At 44.3% G+C, this 24,085-nt stretch overlaps 1 protein-coding gene across 1 annotated transcript in view; it reads right to left on the bottom strand.

Annotated features, from left to right (window-relative positions):
• Positions 1 to 24,085, bottom strand: part of PPP1R9A (protein phosphatase 1 regulatory subunit 9A) — a 364,256-nt gene that overhangs the window by 41,672 nt on the left and 298,499 nt on the right. The window contains exons 14-17 of the mRNA XM_030200679.1: positions 15,368 to 15,525; positions 14,248 to 14,428; positions 5,318 to 5,405; positions 5,100 to 5,183 (exon numbers count right to left, since the gene is read on the bottom strand). Of these exons, the coding sequence (XP_030056539.1) occupies positions 5,100 to 5,183; positions 5,318 to 5,405; positions 14,248 to 14,428; positions 15,368 to 15,525 (511 nt within the window). The remainder of the gene's footprint in view (positions 1 to 5,099; positions 5,184 to 5,317; positions 5,406 to 14,247; positions 14,429 to 15,367; positions 15,526 to 24,085) is intronic.

Raw genomic sequence — 24,085 nt, 5'->3', positions numbered from 1 at the left:
GGCCGGCAGCGGTTTCGATTATCGCTGAAAACCGCGGACAGCCATCTCTAGGTCCAGCGATCTCACCATTTGTGTCGTCTGTCTCTACAGTCGACACAAATGATGGGATTTCAGCGGGCCGAACCATATAATCGAAACCGAAGATGGACGGCCATCTCATTTCGATTTTACGGTTTGCTCCGCCTCTTCGCGGAGCCGTCTCCGGAGATGGACGTTTTTACACATGGGCGTTTGCGTTCGATTATGCCCCTCCAGATGACTTATTACTAATGACTGTACTAGGGTACGGAAGATGTTTCTTGGGAAAAAAGGTTTTATTCTCTTAAGTTTCCACATCCAGTAGAACATTTTTTTCGTTGTATTCTTCACGTGGGTGTCGAGTGTGAGGTGTCGATCAATAGTGACTCCAAGAATTTTCAGATTATCTGAAATAGGGAGTGTGCAATATGGTGTGGTTATGGTAGGGTAGTTGATTGTGTTGTGTTGGGAGGTGAGAACTAGTCATTGAGTTTTTTCTGCGTTCAGTTTTAACTGGAATGAATCCGCCCAAGAGTGCATGATTTGGAGGCTCTGGTTGATCTCGTTGGTTATTTCGTTTAAGTTACTTTTAAACGGGATGTGGATCGTGACATCATCCACGTATATGTAGGGGTTAAAGTTCTGGTTGGTTAGAAGTTTGGCTAATGGTATCATCATAAGGTTGAAAATAGTAGGCGAAAGGGGGGATCCCTGAGGAACTCCACATTCCGGAGTCCAAGGTGGTGATCTGTCATTATTCATTGTTACTTGGTAGGATCTGGTGGTGAGGAATCCTTTGAACCATTTGAGGACTGGGCCTCCGATTCCAAACTATTCTAGCAGATGTAGTAATATTCCATGATCTACCATGTCGAAAGCACTAGACATGTCGAATTGTAGTACGAGTATGTTCTTGCCGGTTGCAATTGTTTTTTTGAATGAATTCATTGCAGACACTAATACAGTTTCAGTACTATGATATGATCTAAATCCTGATTGAGACTCATGTAGGATTGAGTGTTTGGTTAGGTAATCCGTGAATTGTTGCGTCACTATGCCTTCCATCAGTTTTGTTATGAGCGGGATCGAAGCAACTGGTCGGTAGTTGGTTAGGTCCATTGTGCTTTTCTTGGCATCTTTTGGCAGTGGAGTGAGAAGGATATTTCCTTTATCCGTAGGGAAGAGACCGTTTAGGAGTCTATAATTTACATGGTTTGTAAAGTCTTTTGTGAATTGTTTGGGGGCGGCTTTTAGTAGGCTAGTAGGGCAGATGTCAAGTTTGCATTGAGATTTGGCATATTTTCTGATCCAGTGTGTGTGTGTTCGTCTACTGAAATCAAGTCAAAGTTGGTCCATGATCGATCGGCTGGATATTCTCCTGGTTTCGGGTCTAAGCATTCAAGGATGCTTGTGTACTCAGTGGTATTGCTTGGTATCATGCGTCGGAGCTTTATAATTTTTTCCTTGAAATAGTTCACTAGATTGGTTGCCGATGGGGTTTCTATGCTATTCGAAGTGACCTGTGTGGTGTTTAGGAGATTATTTACAAGTGAAAAGAGTTTATGCGTATCCTTATAATTTGGTCCTATTATAGTTCTTTAATGTGTTCTTTTGGTTTGTCTGATTTTGTATTTTCTTTGCAACTGTTTCCATTCTTTGAGTGTGTGTTCGTCTTTTTTTTTTGCTCCAAGCTCTTTCTAGCCTTCTAACCTGTGTTTTTAGTTCTTCGTTGAACCACGGGATTGAGTTTTTCCTATATGAGGTTCTAATTTGGAGTGGTGCTATCTTGTCTAGGACTGTTCTGCATCTATTATCCCATTCTTGTAGAAATTGGGGTGAGTCAGTAGTTGTTGTCCATTCATCGGAATCAGAATCACGCTAAGCACGCTAAATTTTCAGTGCCGAATTTTAGGCGCTACTTATAGAATTTGGCTCTTGTATATATGCATGTGTGTATATATATATATGTACACAGATATAAATGTATCTATAATCTATGTAACCATCTATCTGAAATGAATTGCATAAATCATTTTGAATATTGACCTAATTGTATTTTGGTTGCTTAGTCAAGAAGGATCTATATCAATATATATATATATTTTTTTTTTTTTTTTTTTTAAATCTAGATAGATTATAGATATATATAATCACTAGGTATAAATTCCTATATTTACACTCAACACTGAACCCCTAATTATGTGCACAGAAAGTGGACAGCAAGAGAAGTGGATTTAAAACAGAGGACAGGGAAAAAAGTTAGAAGCTAAGGACTAGATGCTATATATGGCGTCGAAAATATTTCCACCTAGGCATATTCTGTAATCCGTGCCTAGATTTAGGTACAGTTTATAGAATAAGCCTAGCGGGTTTAGAGAATATGCCTAGCAGCCATGCCTGTGCCTAATTCGTGGCGCGTCCATTTACACCAAGGAAAACTTGATGTAAATACCGGATCCTACCTGTCCTTCCAACTATCGCCCCATCTCCCTCCTCCCTTTCCTATCCAAGATACTTGAATGTGCTGTTCACCGCCATTGCCTTGACTTTCTTTCATCTCAAGCTATTCTTGATCCACTTCAATCTAGCTTTCGCCCCCTTCATTCAACTGAAACAGCGCTGGCTAAAGTCTCCAATGATCTGTTCCTGGCCAGATCCAAAGGTCTCTATTCTATCCTCATCCTTCTCGATCTATCTGCTGCTTTTGACACTGTTGATCACAGCCTACTCCTTGATATGCTGTCCTCACTTGGATTTCAGGGCTCTGTTCTTTCCTGGTTTTCTTCTTATCTCTCCCAGCATACCTTTAGTGTATACGCTAGTGGATCCTCCTCTACTTCTATCCCACTATCAGTTGGTGTACCTCAGGGATCTGTCCTGGGACCTCTTCTTTTCTCCATCTATACTTCTTCCCTTGGTACTCTGATCTCATCCCATGGTTTTCAGTATCATCTTTACGCTGATGACTCCCAGATCTACCTCTCCACACCAGAAATCTCAGTCGAAATCCAGGCCAAAGTATCAGCCTGCCTGTCTGACGTTGCTGCCTGGATGTCTCAGCGCCATCTGAAACTAAACATGACCAAGACTGAGCTTCTTATCTTTCTCCCTAAACCAACCTCTCCTCCTCCCCCATTCTCTATTTCTGTGGATAACACTTTCATCCTTCCTGTCTCATCAGCTCATAACCTTGGGGTCATCTTTGACTCCTCCCTCTCCTTCTCTGCATATATTCAACAGACAGCTAAAACCTGTCATTTCTTTCTGTATAATATCACCAAAATTCACCCTTTCCTTTCTGTGCACACTATCAGAACCCTCATCCACACTCTTATCACCTCTTGCTTAGACTATTGCAACTTGCTTCTCACAGGTCTCCCACTTAGCCATCTCTCTGCTCTTCAATCTGTTCAAAATTCTGCTGCACGACTAATATTTCGCCAGTGTCGTTAAGCTCATATTAGCCCTCTCCTCAAGTCACTTCACTGGCTTCCTATCTGTTTCCGCATACAGTTCAAACTCCTCTTATTGACCTATAAGTGCATTCACTCTGCAGCTCCTCAGTATCTCTCCACTCTCATCTCTCCCTACATTCCTCCCCGGGAACTCCGTTCACTGGGTAAATCTCTCTTATCTGCACCCTTCTCCTCCACTGCTAACTCCAGACTCCGTTCCTTTTATCTTGCTGCACCATATGCCTGAAATAGACTTCCTGAGCCGGTACGTCAAGCTCCATCTCTGGCCGTCTTCAAATCTAAGCTAAAAGCCCACCTTTTTGATGCTGCTTTTAACTCCTAACCCTTATTCACTTGTTCAGAACCCTTATTTTATCATCCTCACTTTAATATTCCTTTATCTTGTGTTTGTCCTGTTTGCCTGTCATAATTAGATTGTAAGCTCTGTCGAGCAGGGACTGTCTCTTCATGTTAAAGTGTACAGCGCTGCATACGTCTAGCAGCACTTAAGAAATGATAAGTAGTAGTAGTAGGATCCTAAGTCAGGCATGGAGCAGGTGTATTCTATAACTGTGCAAGCAATGCCTATGGCCCGCCCATCCCACGCTCATGGCCACGCTCCCTTTTTGGCAGATCACATTAGAATTTACGTGCACCACTTTACAGAATACACTTAGCAAGTTGTGTGTGTAAATTCTAATTAACACCAATTAATGGCAATAATTGCTTAAGTGACAATTGTCGGCACTGATTGGCTCTTTAAGTAATGAAACTGAGTGCGCAAATCCAGAATATGACCACATTTGTGCATGCAATTTCAGTTGGGCTATATAAAATCCAGGGGTAACTGTCAGTACTAGGCTCATAAATAGGCCTAAATTTATAAGCACAGGAGTCAATACTCAAAGGGGTGTAACTGGTCAGAAGAGGTTTCTGCCCAGTAACCTCTGTTGAACTGGCCAGCCACCAATATTCAGTGGCTCTTAACTGGGTAGTACCACTGAGTATTTCTGCTAACCATCCATCCCCTAACTGGCTAGGAAGGGTGTTCAAAGGGTGTAATTTGGGTAGAGCCACTTCTTAGCCATTTGCGACAATATTTAGTCTCTAGTAAGTAGATAAAGTTTGGATAGCAAATAGGCAGCCCTAACTTTATCTGCTGAGTTAACTGGGCAGTGGTCTGAATATTAGCCAATGCCATGTTAACTTCCAGGTAGATGCGTTAACCTGGATATTCAATGCCAGAAGCTGGACACACACCAGAACTGAATATCTGAGGTTAATTCAGCCTGCAGCTGCTTACTGTCCAGGCGGTCTCATACCTTTTAAACTCCTAAATTATGATGGATTTTCAGCTCAAAATGTAGGCTCCTATTTTTGGCTGAAAATAGGGCACAAATTTAGGAGCCAAACTTAGGAGTATAAATTTAGGACCTCAGCTTTTTTTAAACTTTTGGGCCCATATTAGATAGACAGATACACACAAAATATAAATCTTTCAGCTAATAAAATGAAGGGCTACTTTTGTACTGTTTGATATATGATAGGGATTTCTATTTCTACTCTGTTTGCAGAAAATATAATGATCAGTGAAGGGCAACCATGTTTTATTTCAGTCCCTCATACCTGCTGCCATGGTAGAACCTGTCAACTTCCTTCTCTCTGTCTTTTTCAGCTTTTCCCCTATTGAAACTTCTCCTTTTGGGATCCCTGCAATAACACACAACGTTCAGAAAGAACACCTTGGCATTTGGGTCTAATCCATATTGTATACCCTTTCTATATAGAGCTCTATATAGAAAGATGGAGCTATTTTTATAGTACAACTTTTATGAGTTGCTTACCTTAGTTCTATAAGGCCTTGTTTTATTTTCCCTTCATGCCTCACAGTAGGGCAGGGTGCCCTTGGTGACTGTGAATATTTGGCACCATCTAGGATACATTTGCACATGAAAAAAAGATGCATTACCATTTTTAAAGTACTACAGTTTAATGGAGTTTTAGGCCAGGAAATCTTATACTGTGTTTCTGCATATATATAATTAAATAGATATGGAGAAACAGATACAGTTCTACGGGGCTCATTTTCCAAACATAAAAATGTCCAAAAATCAGTACAAAGTGGCAGATGGACTTTTTTTTTCCGTAAAAACATCCAAATCAATATTTTTCAAACTCATTTTTAAGACCTTTTCTATGCGGTTTGTCTAAATCTCAAGGGGGTGTGTTTTGGGCAGGCTTACAATTTGGACGTTTTTCTGCAATAATGGAACATTGTAAAAACATCCTTGGCAGAAATAGGACGTTTTTGACTAGACCTGTTTCAATAAGTACTAAGTGTCAAAAAGGTACCCAAACTAACCAGATGACCACTGGAGAGATAAAGGCATGACCCCCCCCCTTAATTCCCCAGTGGTCACTGACCCCTCCCCCCCTCGAGATATGAAAGTGACAGTACATACCAGGCTCTATGACAGCTACAGATATAATGGGTTTTCCTCTTAGAGCAGCAAACAGGTCCCTAGAGTAGCCTAGTGGTCGGTGCAGTGGACTGTAGAGAAGGAGACCGAGGGCTATATCCTACTCTTAACTAGTAGACTTATGATGGAAAGTGCGAGCACCCCAAAACCCACAAAATACCAACTGAACTCACGTATAGATGACACCTGCAGGGTGCAGGCATAAGGACTATTGTAGTGGTGTACAGTTGGGTACAGTAGGTTTTTGGTGGGCTCACCATACAATACAAAGGGGTAACAGTGAGATGTGTATCTGAGACCTATTATGTGAAGTTCACTGCAGTGCCCCCTGGGCTGCCCCACTGCTCTGCTGGGATGTCTGTGTGGCCAATCTAGTAGGACTGCTGGCCCTCAGACATCCCAATGGCTTGTTTTTGTGAGGTTTTCCCCTTGGGACATTTTTTGCTTGAAAATGGCCCTAAAAGAAAGACGCACTGAGCAAAAAACAAAATGTCTAAAATAGGGCAATTTTTCAAATGCCATGTTTGGCACTGAATTTTTGGATGTTTTTTCGCAAAATGTCCAAAATCGGATTTGGACGTCATATTGAAAATGCCCCTCTATGTATCTATATAAGTATAAAACCATGCAAAACTTACATTTATCGCTTGCACAGCTAAATATTTATCACTGAAACAACTGAACTCTTAATGCAGATAAAATGACGTGCATAAAGCAGCCACTAGGGAGTGGAAATGCCGTTAAATGCAGCATGTTACAAAGTGCTGCATCTATGAACGTGCTGAATACTGAGCAGTGCTGAAGAAATGAGTAGTGTAAGGCCTTTTCTCTCTATACTGAGATATGGAGAAGCCATTAGTAAGTCTGGTGCTTCAACCTGTAAATCAGGTATCTAATGGGGGAGGGGGAGGGGGAGGGGAGAAATATGGGTTTTCCTTCGTCTCTTATTAAAATGTAAATGAGCAGATTTGATTAAACTGTACTGTCTTGCATGAGCTTATTAATGCTGTGAGCTTACTGCTATTGTAGACTTGCTATAAAAATATCCTTCATTTTCAGGAGGGGAGTTCATAAGTAGCACTTTCAAGCTCATTCTGGACTTTTCACTGACATCATGGATAAAAGTCTCCACTTTATTATTTTTATTTGTTACATTTGTATCCCACATTTTCCCACCTATTTGTAGACTCAAAGTGCCTTTCATAGTGCCGGAGAGCAGTTTGCAGACTCCGGAGTAAACAAATACAAGGTGATGTTGTGGTAGGATAAGGTTCATGTTGTAGGACCACATAAAGGAATCGTACAACGGAAGAGTTGTGTGATGGCTTTAAAGAACATAAGAGCATAAAAATAGCCATACTGGGTTAGACCAATGATCCATTTAGCCCAGTATCCTGCTTCAACCAGTGGCCAATCCAGGTTACAAATACCTGGTAGAAACCAAATTAGTAGCAACATTCCATGCTACCAATCCCAGGGCAAGCAATGGCTTTCACCATGTCTGTCTCAATAACAGGTTATGGACTTTTCCTCCAGGAACTTGTTCAAAACTTTTTAAAACCCAGATAGGCTAACCGTTGTTACCATATCTTCCAGCAACGAGTTCCAGAGCTTAACTATTCTTTGAATGAAAAATATGTCCTCCTATTTGTTATAAAAGTATTTTATGTAACTTCATTGAGTGCTCCCTGGTCTTTGTACTTCTTGAAAGAGTGAAAAATCGATTCACTTCTACCCCTACTACACCACTCAGGATTTAATAGACCTCAATCATATCTCCTCTCAGCCACCTCTTTTCCAAGCTGAAGAGCCCTAACCTCTTTAGCCTTTCCTCATATGGAAGGAGTTCAATCCCCTTATCATTTTGGTCACTCTTCTTTGAACCTTTTCTAATTTATTGATCTCTTTCGGTAAAATATAGAACTACTGATGGCTAATTACTACTGTCTATCTAGAAACACAAATACAATGACATTTATTAACATTTTGCACCTAACAATGGCACTCTTGTTGACATACCAGTCTCTCTAGAAGAAATCATGGACAATACAAGAGACTGGAACAGTTCTTACTAAAGAGAAAATTCTCCAGTTTGCAGTTTATCCAATTACAATTGTTTAGGGGGTCTTTTACTAAGCTGCAGTAGTGTTTTTAGCTCGCACTAGAAATCAGCTGGCGGTAAATGCTGAAAGGCCCATATGGGCATCTCAGTGTTTATCGTTGGCTGATTTCTACCGCAATCTAAAAATGATACCGTGGCTTAGTAAAAGACTCCCTTATCGTGTACTAATGGACATTAGCATGTGCTAAGTGCCACATGGCCCATAGGTATAAAATAGAATGTGCAGCATTTAGTGCAAGCTAAGCTTTAGTAAAAGGGTCCCTTAGATATTTACTTTTCCCTTCCTCTGAAAAGCAGGCAAATCATTCTGAATATTGACCTGATAGAATTTGGTTGCTCAGTCAAGTAGGAAGATAGTGAATGAAGGGGAGGAATACACAGTACTTCAATGCACTGCTAAGGCGGTGTAGGAAATACATAATTTAGATATTAGGAGCAAAGGACAAGTGTGATGAAGCACATAAACAGTGCAACAAATACTTTCTAATGACACTTGGATGGTCTTATGGACTAGTGAGCTAACCCTCAATTTTGTGGCTTTTTGGATCTAGACATCGATATTTACCTATGGACAAGTGGACTAAACTAAAAGCCAATGAACTTTGCAGATTGAGCGGGCCATCCTCATTGACCACATGGAGAACTGGGCCAATCACCTTAGGTATGAAAAATGTGTTTGCCCACTTGTCAATAACACTATCCAATTAAGAGACATGCAAAAAGATGTTCGGACAAATAAGCCAAAGAGAAAGTGGGCCACTGATCAGTCTGTCACCAGTTTAAGAAAGAAAAAAGCATGCTTTGTAACACAGTTGATAGAGATTTCATCTATCTATACTGGTTAAATCTGAGACAGACATTTCTAGAAGCAGGGAGTACATTGGCACTGCAGTAGGATATCTCTTAAGTATCTGAGACTGTAGCAAGGCAAGCGACACATAGTAAAAATTCCTTTTAGATGTGATGGAAACTGTGCACAAAAGTAGAAAGCAAAGTATTCAGAAAAAAGGGAAAGGAAAATGCAAGTGCAGGCATCTGCCACCCTGAGAAGGATTGTGATATGCAAAGACTACAATAAGCAAGCCATCACAAAGTACAAATCGTACAGATGTGTAAAATAAAAATGGTTGCAAGTGTTATTAACTTGTAGATAACCAGCAACCCCAAGATAAGCAGATGTTGGATGTTTCCATGTTTCTAGAAACTTCGGACACAGATTTAGTTACTGCATCAACTTTGATAGCCACAGTGGTATTGGCACCAGATAAAACGTGGATAATGAGAATGTTTTTTAAAAATAAGGAAAAGATTTTCATGGGTCTGAATTCAAATTTTCCCGGATGCGTCAAGGGATACCCAGAAAAGACGTCAGCAATTTCTTCTAATGAAACCGGATCTGTTTCAGTTGGGGGCTACGTTTTTCTTACACTATCCTTGTAAATGTGTGATCAGATGCCGATCGGTTAAATATGTTTTCTATGAATCCTCCCATCTTGCAGCATTTGTATCATCTAAACGGAACACTGGGTGGTGATCTACCTAGTGTTCGTATTATAATAGGATTCTAGGGGCACGTTAGGTCATAATTTGCATTTGCAATTTCCTTAATTTTCCACTGTTTGGAATCTTGGAGTCTATTTGTGGACTTGAATGTGATTAATGGAAAAGTTTTTCTTTTTCTTTCATTTCTTTAATGCTTTATTTAATATTGTTATATGCTTAATGTTATCATGCTTTTCTGTACAAGTAGTATTCTTTTGCTTGTTTAATGATTGAAATATTGATAAATAAATTTTAAAAAACACTTTAGAAAAGCAAGAAAACAAATATGTGACACATGGGAAATGACAGAATAAGCTCTTAGAGGCTGATATTCTATATAGAAAGGGGTTAATTCTAGAAGGAGCTGGAGGAGGTGGTGTGAATATACATAGATGACCATTTTGCAGCTAAGCACTGTTCTCTATGTATGCCAGTGGTGTGGTGCGTCAGTGGCATACACCCCCTGTCAGACCTAGCCCCTCCCACCCCACCCTAAAATCCTCTTAGCTGCAGTCTTCACCTGGGCAGCGGCACTGGCACTCATAGGATGCCTGCGGCCTGCACCAACACTTCCTCCCTGAACCCTCCCGCCCCTTCTGACACAACTTCCTGTGTTGTGAAGGATGGGAGGAAGTCCCGGTGCAGCCACAGGCAGCCTATGAGTGCTCCTGCCGCTGCCTCAGCTGTAATCAAGTCCCCCCTTTCCCCTTCCGTTACTTTCTTTTTTCTTCAGGTGACCAGTGTTCTAAGTGAGGAGATTCCCAGCTCCCTATCTAGAGCAGCAGATTGTTTTGAATCACTCCTGAAGGTATGACTGACAAAGTATTGAAAACACTGTATGGCTTGCAGGTACCTCCTTCCAAGGCCACAGAGAGACGCAGGACTGCCCCCACACTTTGGGTAAAAACAGTCCTGAGCACAAGGCCCACTCTGGTCCAACAGTTTCCTCTCTTCCCCTCCATTAGTGCAGCAGCTTCAATACCTCCCCTCCACTAGCTCTGATGTGCGGAAATGTCATTTTGGCCTGCCACCCCTCCATATATAGCTTGTCCCCCTGTTGCCACCCCAGATTTTTCTGTCTAGAGATGCCACTGTGGAGGTGACGGGAAAAAACAGTGACAGAATTCAAAAAGGCGTAGGATGAACACACAGAATTCTCTATGTAGCAAGACCTGCTGGTGTGATAACAGAAGTTAACAACTATTAGAACTGCTACATGACGCTGGTTGTGGTTATACTGATTTGAGACAGAGCGCAGGAACAAATTGCTTAAAAGCAGTCTCTTCTCTGATGACCCAGGACTCTAATGGCTATTGATAAACTTCCTCACTGTTGGGATCCTAAGGTATAAGAAAGTAATTGCTTTCTGGATTTGCTGTAGAAAATTCTCATTCTTTTTTTTTAACCTCATAGACCTATTCTTTTCAAGCCTTGTAGCATGTACAATGACCACTTTCACCTTCCTCCAGTCCACCTACAAGGAAACGAACTACCCTACACTGTACTAGATCCCAGTTTTACTATATAAAACCTCCTGCAATCAAACTATTGTTTACTCAGCTCCATGACAGTCAGTTCCATTGTGGGAACAGAAGGGTTTCGTCACCATTACTGCTAATTTTTCTCCAATAAAATCTACCTACATTCTGTGACTGAAACGTCAAAGCACAGTTTCACCTCTAAGCCACGTGAAGTTCCATTTTGCAGAGGGATTGTACATGGGAAATGGAGTCCTCAGTATTCTACAAAAGGCTCTGCTGCATGCTGAGCTTTTGTAAAATATATATATAAAAGATGTTGGCATATAATTGTTTACTTGTTGCCACGTAGAGCAGGGAGCAGCAACTTTAGAAAAATAAATATAGAAAAAATATCTGCATCACTCTGCAGCTTCTTTTGATTATATATAGCCCAGCTCCAACGACCTATATGTACAAGTGGCACCAATGAACCAGTGAAACAAGACTTTTTTTTTTAGGTAAAAATAAAAAAACAGTGAATTAAGGAAAATAACTCCCTTAATCCCTCATTTAGGGGCCCTTTTACAAAGCGGCGGTAGGGCTACCACACTTGTAGCACATGCCAGACACTACCACCTGATTAGCACGCCCACCTGGCGGTAATTTCGAAGTTGGCACACGGTGTTTCCTGCGGTATAACATATTTTTTCTATTTTCTACCGCGGGGGGGGGGGGGGGGCATTCCAGGTGGTATTCGGCAGCACGGCCACATTGGTGCATGCTGCATGAGTACCATGTGTGTAGCGTGCAAGCCCTTAACGCTAGGTTAATGGGTTGCAGTAAGGGCTCAGGCAGTAAATAGCCAAGCGATACTTTTAATTTTAGCGCACGGTCATTTACTGCCCCCGTTAAAAAACCACCTTTTTCCCCAGCCACGTAAAAAAAATGGTGCAGCGTGCGCCAAAAACACACACCCACACTACCACAGGCCACCTTTTACCGTGGCATAGTAAAAGGACCCCTGGAGTCTTGGCTGAAAAAAGCACTTTTATAAAATCTAAGCGTACCTTGGAGTTGTTTCAAAAGCTGATAGGGAAGTTTTTAATAATATATAATGTGTTCCTGTGGTAAAATAGGAAATGCAGGTATAAATTTTCAGCACTGGGGAGGAGTGGAGCACTGCTATAAATAACCAACTGTACACTTAAACTGCACTAGATAAAGAATCACAGGAACACTGGTCATACAAAACTTCTTTATTTTCTTATACACTGCAGACCCCAGAATGCTAATGTCTGGGACCAAAATATTTGACTGCATTGTAAGTGAATCCGTGTTATACGGGGGCCAAAAAATTGTAAGTAATAGCAAAAAGAAAAGAAGGGGCCCACCCCTTGACCACATTGTAAGTGATCCCATGTTATATAAGGTCTATGTTGCATATTTCTAGAATCTCATAGACACCCTTTTACAAAGCTACAACAAAATCTGGGTTTACAGCATGCTAACGTGAGACCTTCCTGCATACTAAGTCCAAATTTACTGTGTTTTCAATTTGTATTTTGCAGGTACTGTTTTAGTCTGCATTATCCAGTTAGCGTGTGCTAATCAGAACATGCTAGCTAAAATAATGCTTCCATGTTCATTCTCTGCCTATGACACGCCCCCTCCCGAAAAATAAAAAAAATTAAAAAGTGCTTGATTAGCATGTGCTGACAGACAAATTACTGCAAAACGCTTTAATGCATTTTGCAGTAAGTCTTTTTTCTAGCGTTAATTGTGTTTTAGTGCTTAACACAGTACAGTAAAAGGGTCCTTTAAATGGAAGGAAAAACCTCAGAATCATTATGAGCTTTACATTATGTGTTAAATGCAGAAATTACATTTCAGTGTTCACAGCATAATACTCTACTCATTAGTTTTGGGCAGTTATTGGAGAATTTAAATATGCCAGGCTGCCATTTGGGGAGTTCACAGGAGGAGTCAGTGTGAAAAGATGCACGGAGTGAGTATGTTTGAATACAGAACAAACTGAAGCCCCTGTTTACAAAGCCGTGCTATTGGCTGCCGCTCAGCAATGCAGACACAGCCCATTCGAAGTGAATGGGCTGTGTAGGTGTTATCACACCACCAGCCGCTAGCGAGACTTTGTAACCAGGGGGGTGAGGAATTTAAGGGGCCCTTTTACTAAGGCATGTAGGAACCTACGCGCATCCAAATTAGAACTAATGCCCGGTTAACGCGTGCCCCAGGTGGTAATTCTATTTTTGACAAAAGTGATAACCGGGCGGTAATTGGCAGAGTACATGACCTTACCGTTAAGTCAATGGGTGGTGGTAAGGTCTCAGGCCCAAAATGGGTGTGCGCTTGTTTTAATATTGCTGCACGTCAATTTTTGACCACAAAAAAAAGCCTTTTTTGCAGGTGCGCTGAAAAATGGATCTGCACGCATCCAATACATGCGCCTACACCAGCGCAGCCCATTTTTCTACGCACCTTAGTAAAAGGGCCCCTAAATGAGAGATTAGTTGTGCCCAGAATAATTCTTGGTTTTTTTTTGTAGAATTGAGCTGTGGTCCGAGGAGTTCCCTGAAGCAGTGGGATTTGAATTGTGAAATACTGACCAGTGTTAGGGGAACCAGAGCATTATGCTATCAGAAATGAATGTTAAGTTCTACATTTAACCCATACAAATTTGCACCTTTTTCTAAAAAATACAGGAAGGTTTATTTCCGATGATAGACCACTTGACGAGTACTGTTTAGTGCCCATAATGATTCTCAGGTGTTTCCTTCCGATGAAGAGATTGTTTAAATTTTCAGCATGCCCAAACCAGTGTCATAACGTGCCCCCTTGAAATCTCTGCTATATGTGTAAAAAGTGGCTCTCTGAAATTGCCATTTACATGTGTAGCCAATCCTCATATGTAGAAGCTTCTAATATGACCTCCTTAATGGTTCTTCCCAGCCTCTGAGTTACTACAACAGAGTTACCACAATGAATACAGATACTCGCTCAAACTGCAAACTACTAATGGAGACTTGAAATACACTATAACTGCAGCCTGACCAACATGTTTGTTGGCTGGATGATGCAAAGAAGAGGCTTCAAAACTCAAAGAATTTGGGAGGAGAGGAAACGGACTCCTAGAGCATACTGGGAAAGTGTACCTCCTGTGTGCTGCCGCTCATCCTCTTGCTTTTCGGCTGTGTAGTCATTAGAGAATGCTGAGCTGCCAGCCCCTGGGGACAGGGAGGAAGCCCCAGAGTCTGATGCTGGGGAGCACGCTGTCACAGACACGGGGAGGGGTGAATTTGCAAAGTGCATGGGACTACCGTAACTGTGTGGTGTCTGTTGGTACAAGAGATTCATAAGTAGGTTATGCCGTCTGGTAACAATTCTAAGCAACACTTGCTCTGAGGTAACATTTTTTATTACGAAGTCATGAACAACTTTTTTCATGCATGCATAAAAACCAAAACAAAAAAACAAATGCCATTAGCATTCATAGCATTTCTATGTCATACAATTAGTGATACTTAAACCGCGGGGTGTACTGAATGTTAAATTTCAAGGATCTGACAGAACACCTAATGACTGAGCTAGCATTTGGTAGTTGTGTTTCAAGCTGGAAAATAATTTTTTTTTGTGGAAATAGTAGTTATCACTGTGTCCCTTAATGTGAACAGATCTTACTAGTTGAGACGCTTTTGCGCAGGAAGGTGTGCAGCACATGTCTACAATACCGACACTAAAGCCCTGGCCAGAAAGGCAGTGCTAAACACCTCAAGCAGCATGTCAACATTACAAATATGTTATTTATTGTTGGACAAAAAAAAACTAAGACTAGTTGGCTAAGGCCAGACTATGAAATTCAGTACACCCCGACTTACAACATTACCCAAGATAAGTGAGCCACATAATACATAAAAAATAATTACAGAATACAGTTCCATGTTTCTGATCTTCTGCTTTCTAATTTACAAGTGTAGTTAAGGAGTTTCACATACCCATGTGCACAGCAACTGTTAATTCATAACACTGACGGGGACAAAGGGGTAATCTAACTCATGAGCTGGTAACGTGTGCTGTCCCCAGTGAGACAAAATAGATGTGTGGCCTCCAAGGTGACTGGACTGTCCTGGCCCACCACTCATCCCCTTACGGCAAGCGACAACACACAGATGACTTAAAACAGAACTACACAGAAAAGATGAGAATGTGGAATGAAGCAGACCCCAGAAGTTGTGAAGTGTAAAAATAGACGAAGGAAAGAGCTGGTCTGCTTACCTTCCTTTCCAGGCTGTCCTCTCCGTCGGTGGAACTGATGCTGTCGCACAGTCTTCCTCTGGAAGGTTTCTGCCGTTTATTCCTCATGGCGAGTTGAACACGTGTTTTCACTGCTTTGGCATCCGGTCTTTCTGATTCTGGGAAGGCTTCAGTGAACTCTGTAAAACGGGAGTTCAAGGTTATTTAGCTCTATTAAAAGGGGGGAAATGTTCTATTCAAAATCACATGGGCCCATACTCAGTACTACTTATCCAGAAAGATGCAAGTGGTGCTAACCCGAGTCATTCAGGGATTTTCAGTGCCACTATATGGATAGCCCTGCTGAACATCTGTGCAAACCACCCAGGTGCTACCCACAGAGGGGTAAATTCTATAAATGTTGTCAAAATTTAGGCGCTGGGATAATGTGTGCTGAGCACAAATTCTATAACGGCAGTTCCATGTGAAACAACCATTACAGAACACTAGCCTAAGTCTGCAGTTTCACACCAGCATTTATGCCACGTCAAAGCCTGGTGTAAATGTTCGCACCTAGCATTTGGCAGTTAGGCACATAACCCTTAGTATTCCATAACACGAGCAAGTAACTCCTAAGCATGTCCCTGACCCACCCACGCCCTTCCTATGGTCATACTCCCTAGAAGATAAACGTGAAAGAAAATAAGCATGCAGCTTCTAGAATAGCATCTAAGGTTCGTTAAATGTGCAAATGCCAACTGGTGCCAATGAATACCCATTAATACCTATTAAGCCAATAACTGGCTGTTAACTCCAATTACCAGCCAATTATTAAATTAAGTTGCATGCACAACTGACATATAAACTGGGTGCCCAACTTTGAACACTATGGTGGTCGGGGTTGGGGCTTGGGCAGAGCCAGAGTTGATCTGGAGAGCAGCGGCATTTACAGCTAGTATACGAATAACTCGGGACAGAAACCCAGCTGTCAGGGCTGGTCTTAGGCAGGGGCAACTGCACAGGGCCTCAAACTCAAAGGGGCCCTATGGCTGGTCAAGTCCCTGTTGTGCTGCGATTAAACTCCATCTGCCTCGTCCCCAGCCCACTTACAATGCAATTTCTCACCTGACTCTCTGAATGTGCAGGCTGCCTCGCCACCCATCACCCCACTCTTGCCACTGGCCCGCCGTAACAATGTCTGCTGCTACACTGCGCTGCCTGAGCATGTCTTTGCTGCTCTGCCATGCCGATACATCAAGCAACTGTGGCACTTATCAGTCCTCCTGAATTGACGCCCCACCCGCCTTTTCCGCTGATGATGCGGTTGTTGATGCCGGAACTTCTGTCTGCCGTGCGGCCCACCCCCGATGTAACTTCCTTCCTCAAGGGCGGGCCGCAGCAGAGAGTTCCAGGCAGCACTCACTTTAGCAGAACAAGACCACTAAGGACAGAAAAGAGTAAGTACTAAATTGGGGGGGGGGGGGGGGGGTTGGAATGGAAGAACAACATAATCAAAGTCTGAGCCTCAATAATTTGTCTTTATTTGAAATTTCATAAATAAAAATTTTTGTATTAATAATCTTGTCAATAGGGGCGGAGCTAGGATGGGGCAGGGCTAGGATGGGGCCCCACCAAATCGATCTGCACAGGGCCCTGAACTTTCTAAGACCAGTCCTGCCAGCTGTCCAAAGCTATCCAGATATCAGCAATAAATGGGAAAATTAGGCTCTTACCATGATAATTTTCTTTCCTTTAGTCATAGCAGATGAAGCCATTATGTATGGGTTGTGTCCATCAACCAGCAGGGGGAGATAGAGAGCACTCAACTTTTCACAGTGCCTCATGACCAGCTAGCTCCACTGCCTCTTCAGTATTTGAAGCTTCCAAAGCAGTATGGCAAACCGCAATGGGAATAACATGAACTTTCCTCACAGCGAACGATGGCCCCTTAACAAGGGCATAAACTCAAAAAAGGAGGGAATGAACTCATCCTCCTGGAGGGAATAAACTCATCCTCCACTTTGTATAAACGGAGGGAATACTTGCATCCTCCTGGAGAGAATAAACTCATCCTCCCAAAGCATGAACTGGAGGGAATGAACTCATCCTCCTATAACTGTAACAAGAATCCTGAAGACTGTTTTCCGACTCCCCAAGGAAGGAATATAACTTCAGGAAACAAGAACAGCACCTAAAATCAGAATCACTGCAATACAGACAATCATACAGGGAGGGCTCATGGCTTCATCTGCTATGACTAAAGGAAAGAAAATTATCATGGTAAGAGCCTAATTTTCCCTTCCTTGTAATCAAGCAGATGAAGCCATTACGTATGGGATGTAACAAAGCAATCCCTAAATAGGATGGGAACAAGCCACACCACGCGCTAGCACCTGTGCTCCAAAACGCGCATCCTCCTGACAGCCACATCCAGCCTGTAATGTTGGGCGAAAGAGAGCTTAGAAGCCCATGTTGCAGCACTGCAAATCTCATGAAGAGATAGTGCTCCAGTTTCCACCCAGGAAGAGGAAATCGCTCTTGTGGAATGTGCCTTAAAGGCTTCAGGCGGAGCCCGGCCAGACAGCAGATATGCTGAAAAGATAGCTTCTTTGAGCCAACGGGCAATAGTGGCTTTAGACGCTGAAGACCCTCTGCGAGGACCTGCAAACAGCACAAAAAGATGATCAGAGGTCCTGAAAGAATTTGTAATTTGCAGATACTGCAACAGAGTCCTGCGCACATCCAAAAGGTGCAACTGCCTAAATGAATCTGGAAACTCCTCCTCAACAAAGGAGGGAAGAAAAACAGGCTGGTTTAGGTGAAACGCTGAAACCACCTTAGGCATGAAGGAAGGCACGGTCCGAACCGTGACCCCTGACTCTGAGAATTGCAGAAAAGGGTCTCGACAGGACAGCGCCTGGAGCTCTGACACCCGTCTCGCCGAGGTAATGGCTACTAAAAAGACGGCCTTCAGTGTCAAATCTTTCTCTGAAGCATGCCGAAGTGGTTCAAAGGGAGCCCCCTGAAGGGCCTTCAATACTAACCCCAGGTTCCAAGCTGGACAAGGTGCCCGCACGGGAGGACAGAGCTGAAGCACCCCTCTAAGAAACCATGCCACATCTGGATGAGCAGCTAAGGACACGCCTTCAACCTTGCCACGCAGGGAGGCCAATGCTGCCACTTGCACCCGCAGGGAATTATAGGCCAAGCCTTTGTGTACACCATCCTGCAAAAAGTCCAGAATCGGCGAGACAGGAGCCCGCAACAGAGAAAGCGCTCTTGAAACACACCAGACTTCAAACTGGCGCCAAATCCTGGCATAAGCCATGGAAGTGGAGCGCTTACGGGCCTGCAGGAGAGTGGAAATTACCTTATTTGAGTAGCCTTTATCTCTCAATTGCGCCCTCTCAATCGCCATGCCATAAGACCAAAGCGGCAGGCGTCCTCCATGGCCACCAGACCCTGTGACAACAGGTGCGGAACCAGAGGTAACGAAAAGGGAGCCTCCAACAGCATCTGTCGGAGGTCCGCATACCAAGGCCTCCTGGGCCAATCCGGGGCAATGAACACCACTTCTCCTGGATGCAGCCGAATCCGCAGGAGCACTCGCCCTATCAAGGGCCACGGAGGGAAGACATACAGCAAGCCCAGGGAGAAGGGTTGAGCCAAGGCATCCAACCCGGCAGAGCGAGGATCACTCCCGTCTGCTGAAGAAGCATGGGACTTTGGCATTAGAACTGGTCGCCATAAGATCCATCACTGGCTTGCCCCATTTGGCACATATCTGCAGGAATACATCGTCTGCTGGTTCCCACTCCGCTGGATCGATCTGATGCCTGCTTAGATAGTCGGCTTGCACGTTGCTCTGACCTGCAATGTGAGCTGCTGACAGGGACTGTAGATGCAGCTCGGCCCAGTGGCAAATTTGTTCGGCCTGCACGGCTAGAGTTCTGCTCTGAGTGCCGCCTTGTCGATGTATGTAGGCCACTGCTGTCGTGTTGTCCAACATCACTCGGACAGCCAATCCTTCCAGGGTCACTTGAAAGGCCAGAAGAGCCAGAAACACCGCTTTCAACTCCAGGCGGTTGATAGACCACTCCGACTCGTCGGGCATCCACAGACCCTGGGCATGCTTCCCCTGGCAATGTGCGCCCCAGCCCTTCAGGCTGGCATCTGTCACCACTAGGCACCAATCGGGGAGCGCCAGCGGCATTCCCCGCCGCAACATGCTGTCCGAGAGCCACCACTCCATACTGAGGCGGGCCGCAGGGAGCCAAGAAAGTCTGCACTGATAATCCTGAGATACTGGAGACCATCGTTGAAGTAGAGAATACTGTAGAGGTCTCAGATGTGCTCTCGCCCATGGCACCACTTCCAAGGTGGCCGTCATCGATCCCAACAGCTGGACAATGTCCCAAGCTCGCGGGCGGGGCATCCTCAGGAGCAGACAGACCTGATTCTGCACCGCCTTTGCTCGGGAAGAAACACATAGCCCGAGGCTGTGTCGAACCTGGCCCCCAAATATTCTAGAGATTGCGAGGGGGTCAGGTAACGTTTGGCCATATTGACGACCCAGCCCAGAGATTGAAGGACTGAAACCACTCTGGCTGTAGCTAGATGACTCTCTTTTTCTGAGTCTGCTCTGATGAGCCAGTCGTCTAGGTACGGGTGAATCCGGATACCCTCTCGCCTGAGAAAGGCAGCTACTACCACCTTTACCTTGGAGAAGGTTTGGGGAGCTGTGGCGAGGCCAAAAGGCAAGGCCCGAAACTGGAAATGTTTTCCCAACACCGCAAACCGCAGAAACTTCTGGTGCGGGGGCCAAATTGGTATGTGCAAGTAAGCTTCTTTCAGGTCCAGAGACGTGAGAAACTCTCCTGGCTGTACCGCCGCAATGACGGAGCGCAGGGTTTCCATGTGAAAATGCCGCACTCTTAAGGACTTGTTTAGCTCTTTTAAGTCCAGGATCGGGCGAAAAGACCCGCCTTTTCGTGGCACCACAAAGTAAATGGAGTAGCGGCCTAGACCTTGTTCGGCGGGAAGCACCGGGGTCACAGCCCTTATCTGGCACAGACTGTGCAAAGTCTCCTCTACCGCAGCCCGTTTGGCGGCAGAACCGCATCGGGACTCCACAAACACGTCTCTCACCGGGGCATCGAATTCTATTCGGTATCCGTCTCTGATCAGGTCCAAGACCCACTGATCTGTGGAGATTTTGGGCCACTCCTCGAAAAAGAGGGAAAGTCTTCCTTCCATGACAGGAAACAAGGAGGGGGCTGGCGCACCATCTTTGAGAGGGTCGCCCCTGAACTCCAGGCCTTGAACCGGCAGCTGCAGAACGTTTGTCCGAGCGAAAGGAGTTTCTCTGCTGAAAGCGGGCACGTGAAGTGAACCCAGCAGCACGCCCCAGGCGGTACCTTCTAGCTTCACGGAAGCGAAGTCTGTAAGAGGAGCGGACCGCCTGACCCTTAGAGGAAGGCTTCGGCCTATCTTCGGGCAAGCGCTGAGGTTTGGAATCCCCCAGGCCTTTAACAATGTTTTCCAGCTCCACACCAAACAGGAGAAGGCCTTGAAAGGGCAACTTCACCAACCTTTGCTTAGAGGCCATGTCCGCCGCCCAATGTCGTAGCCAAAGAGTGCGGTGAGCCGCCACTGCTACAGCCATTTGTTTAGCCGAAGCTCTGACCATATCATAAAGGGCGTCAGCCAAAAAGGACAAGGCCGACTCCGTCCGCGGAGCCACTTCAGATAAGGTCTCCGCTCCATCACCGGGCTGTTCCACTGCCTGCTGTAACCAAGCCAGGCAGGCTCTAGCAGCATAACAACTGCATGCAGACGCCCGAATAGTGAGACCTGCCAAATTAAAGGACCGCTTCAGAGCTGAATCAAGCCTGCGGTCTTGAATATCCTTCAGGGCAACACCTCCTTTAACAGGGAGGGTAGTTCTCTTTGTCATAGCCATGACCAGGGCATCCACTTTAGGCATTGCAAAGCGAGCCAAATGTTCCTCACTCAGAGGGTATAATTGCCCCATAGCCCTGGCAACCTTCAAAGGTCAGCCCATTGAGCCGAAATAAGCTCTTGGATGGAGTCATGCAAAGGACAGGCTCGAGCAGGCTTTCTGGTACTAGCCATCCTTGGATTAACAGAGGAGGCTGTGCCACTCCCAGGATCTTCAATCGAGAGGGCTTATAAGGCATCTGAAATAAGCGCTGGCAGCTCCTCGCGGTGGAAAATCCTCACCACAGACGGATCATCAAGCTCCTGTGGCAATTCTGCACCCGACTCTGGCTCCTTAGCCCCTGAAGTTCTGCCAGACCCCTCAGAATCCTCATAGCCTGACCACGGGGGGGGGGGGGGGGGGGGGGGGGAGGGGGAAGGGGGGTGTGCCACACTCAGAAGGGGAATTAGCCCTTCTGCGTTTATCAGGAGGATAAGAAACAGGCAAAGCCAACTCCAAAAGGCAAGGATCCACCGGGGGGGCAGGCAAAGGGTCCGAAGATCCCTGTGGAAGAGCTCAAGCATGTACGCCCTATGCAGCATTAAAACAAAATCAGGGGAGAAAACCGCTCCCTGACCACCTGGACCCTGCCCAGGGTTATCAGCTCTATTATTAGCCTCACTCAGAGGACCCCCCCCCGGATTCAGGGCTCATCGCAACGGAGGCCGCGCCATGTGGAAGATCCAAAATGGCGTCCCCTGCCAGCTCAGAGCGCAAAAGATCGCCGCTCGCCATGCTCAGGCTGGCTCTACCGTCTGTACAGCACGAATTACAGAGCCCCGCTGCTGATTTGCGCTTGCCACATTTAGAGCAGTGCTTTACAGACTCCGCAGCCATTGCCGAAAATAGCAGTAAAATTCAAAAATGGCGGTTCGCGCCAAAAATGTCCCGATCGGGGACCCACCCCGGAGGAGTCAGAAAACACTCTTACCTCACTAGACCGAGTATCACAGCTCCAGTCCTGCAGAAGAACCTCAAGAAAAAAACCTCTTTTCCAAGATCGCTGCGCTAAAGCGCGACGCAACTTTAATTATTTATTTATTTTTGAACGCTGTGAGGAAAGCAGAGGCAAAAGAGGTAAATAAAAACACTCCGGAGGCTCAGGTAAGTGGGAAAGGCAGGGAAAGGCGAACCAATGTGCCTGCATCCACTGAGTGGGAAAGGACAGGGAAAAGCAAGCTAATATGTCCACATCCACGGGGGCATGGGTAAGGCAGGGAAAGGGCTGACCTATGTGCCTTCAAAGTGAAGCTGCTATAGCCTCTAAAACCCCGGCTAACAACTGGCAAGCCAGGAGCCACCCCCAGGCAGATTTTTGATGGAGCTCGAAGAAGCTGCAGCCACCCTGCTTGGGGAGATAGAGAATACTGAAGAGGCAGTGGAGCTAGCTGGCCATGAGGCACTGTGAAAAGTTCAGTGCTCTCTATCTCCCCCTGCTGGTTGATGGACACAACCCATACGTAATGGCTTCATCTGCTTGATGACAAGGAAATTACCATTCTCAAGAGAAGATATATTAAGTATTTACTATAGGAACAGTTCAAAGGGTTTTATTTTACACTGTCAGTGGAAGTAATCGACGCTGTAAGACTAGCTCTGGTGGGTATCGAAAGTGTTTGTACAGCAATGGCTATAACAAAAGAGAGGGAACAAAGTACAAACTAAAGTCCAAACAAAAAAACAGCACCACGGGCCTTTAAAATGGAACAAAGTTCTTTAATACCACGGGCCTTTAAAATGGAACAAAGTTCTTTAATTACCATTTTAAAGGCCCGTGGTGCTGTTTTTTTGTTTGTACAGCAATGGCTGCCAGGTGGGGTGAACTCACTCGACAGCCCTAAGATAAGTGGCGCTTTTTTATTTAGTGTAATACTAATGAATGAAAAAACATATTACAGCAAAGTGTGTGTAGTAAAGATTTTGAGGGGTGAAACAGGAATGTTATGAGCACTAGTAAGTATTATATATTAAAAAGATTTAGTTCTATGAGGAACATATGGAACACAGAAATCCAAGGGAGGCACAAGGTGTGCTTCACATTTGATATTCTTGGTGGGGATATTCAATGATAGAGAAATTTGTCCATCCTCTAAGGTTTTATCCTATGAGAGTAGGTAACCCAGCTTGGATGAGTTATAGCTCTGAGAATTCCCTTTTAAAATTTTAAAATTTAGAGATAGTGAATATTTAGAAACAAAGAGCAGCACTTATTTTACTGCAGTCTGGATTTCTGTATTATTAATATGGGTTTCATATTATTGGAGAATTGTTTTATTTTTTTAAGGAAGCATTATTAAAAATATTTTTTTTCTTTTAGTATATTAGTAAATTGCTAATTTGCACCTCGGTTTTTTTTAGTGTATGTAATTTGAGTATGGGGGGGGGCAGTATTCTGGGATTTTTAGAAGCATTTCAACATTAGACAAGTTATGTTACGTGATTGTTCACAGTGTATTCAGTTAAGGACCCTGTTTACTAAGCCACGCTGTAGGTGCGCTAACTTTTTAGTGGGCGCTAACTCTAAAGACACCCACAGGAATATATGGGTGTCTCTAGCATTAGCACGTGCTAAAAAGTTAGCGCGCCTACAGTGTGGCTTAGCAAACAGGGCCCTAAGTTTTGTCTGTTTGCCACACTGCTTATCGTGAAGAGAAGGGAAGGGGAAGGGAAATGGGACTTGATATACCACCTTTCTGAGGTTTTTGCAACTACATTCAAAGTGGTTTACATATATTCAGGTACTTATTTTGTACCAGGGG

The sequence above is a fragment of the Microcaecilia unicolor genome, chromosome 1 (genome assembly GCF_901765095.1).
Source record: "Microcaecilia unicolor chromosome 1, aMicUni1.1, whole genome shotgun sequence".
NCBI classification, from domain to species: Eukaryota; Metazoa; Chordata; class Amphibia; order Gymnophiona; family Siphonopidae; genus Microcaecilia; species Microcaecilia unicolor.
This window is presented reverse-complemented; position numbering and strand designations above follow the sequence as displayed.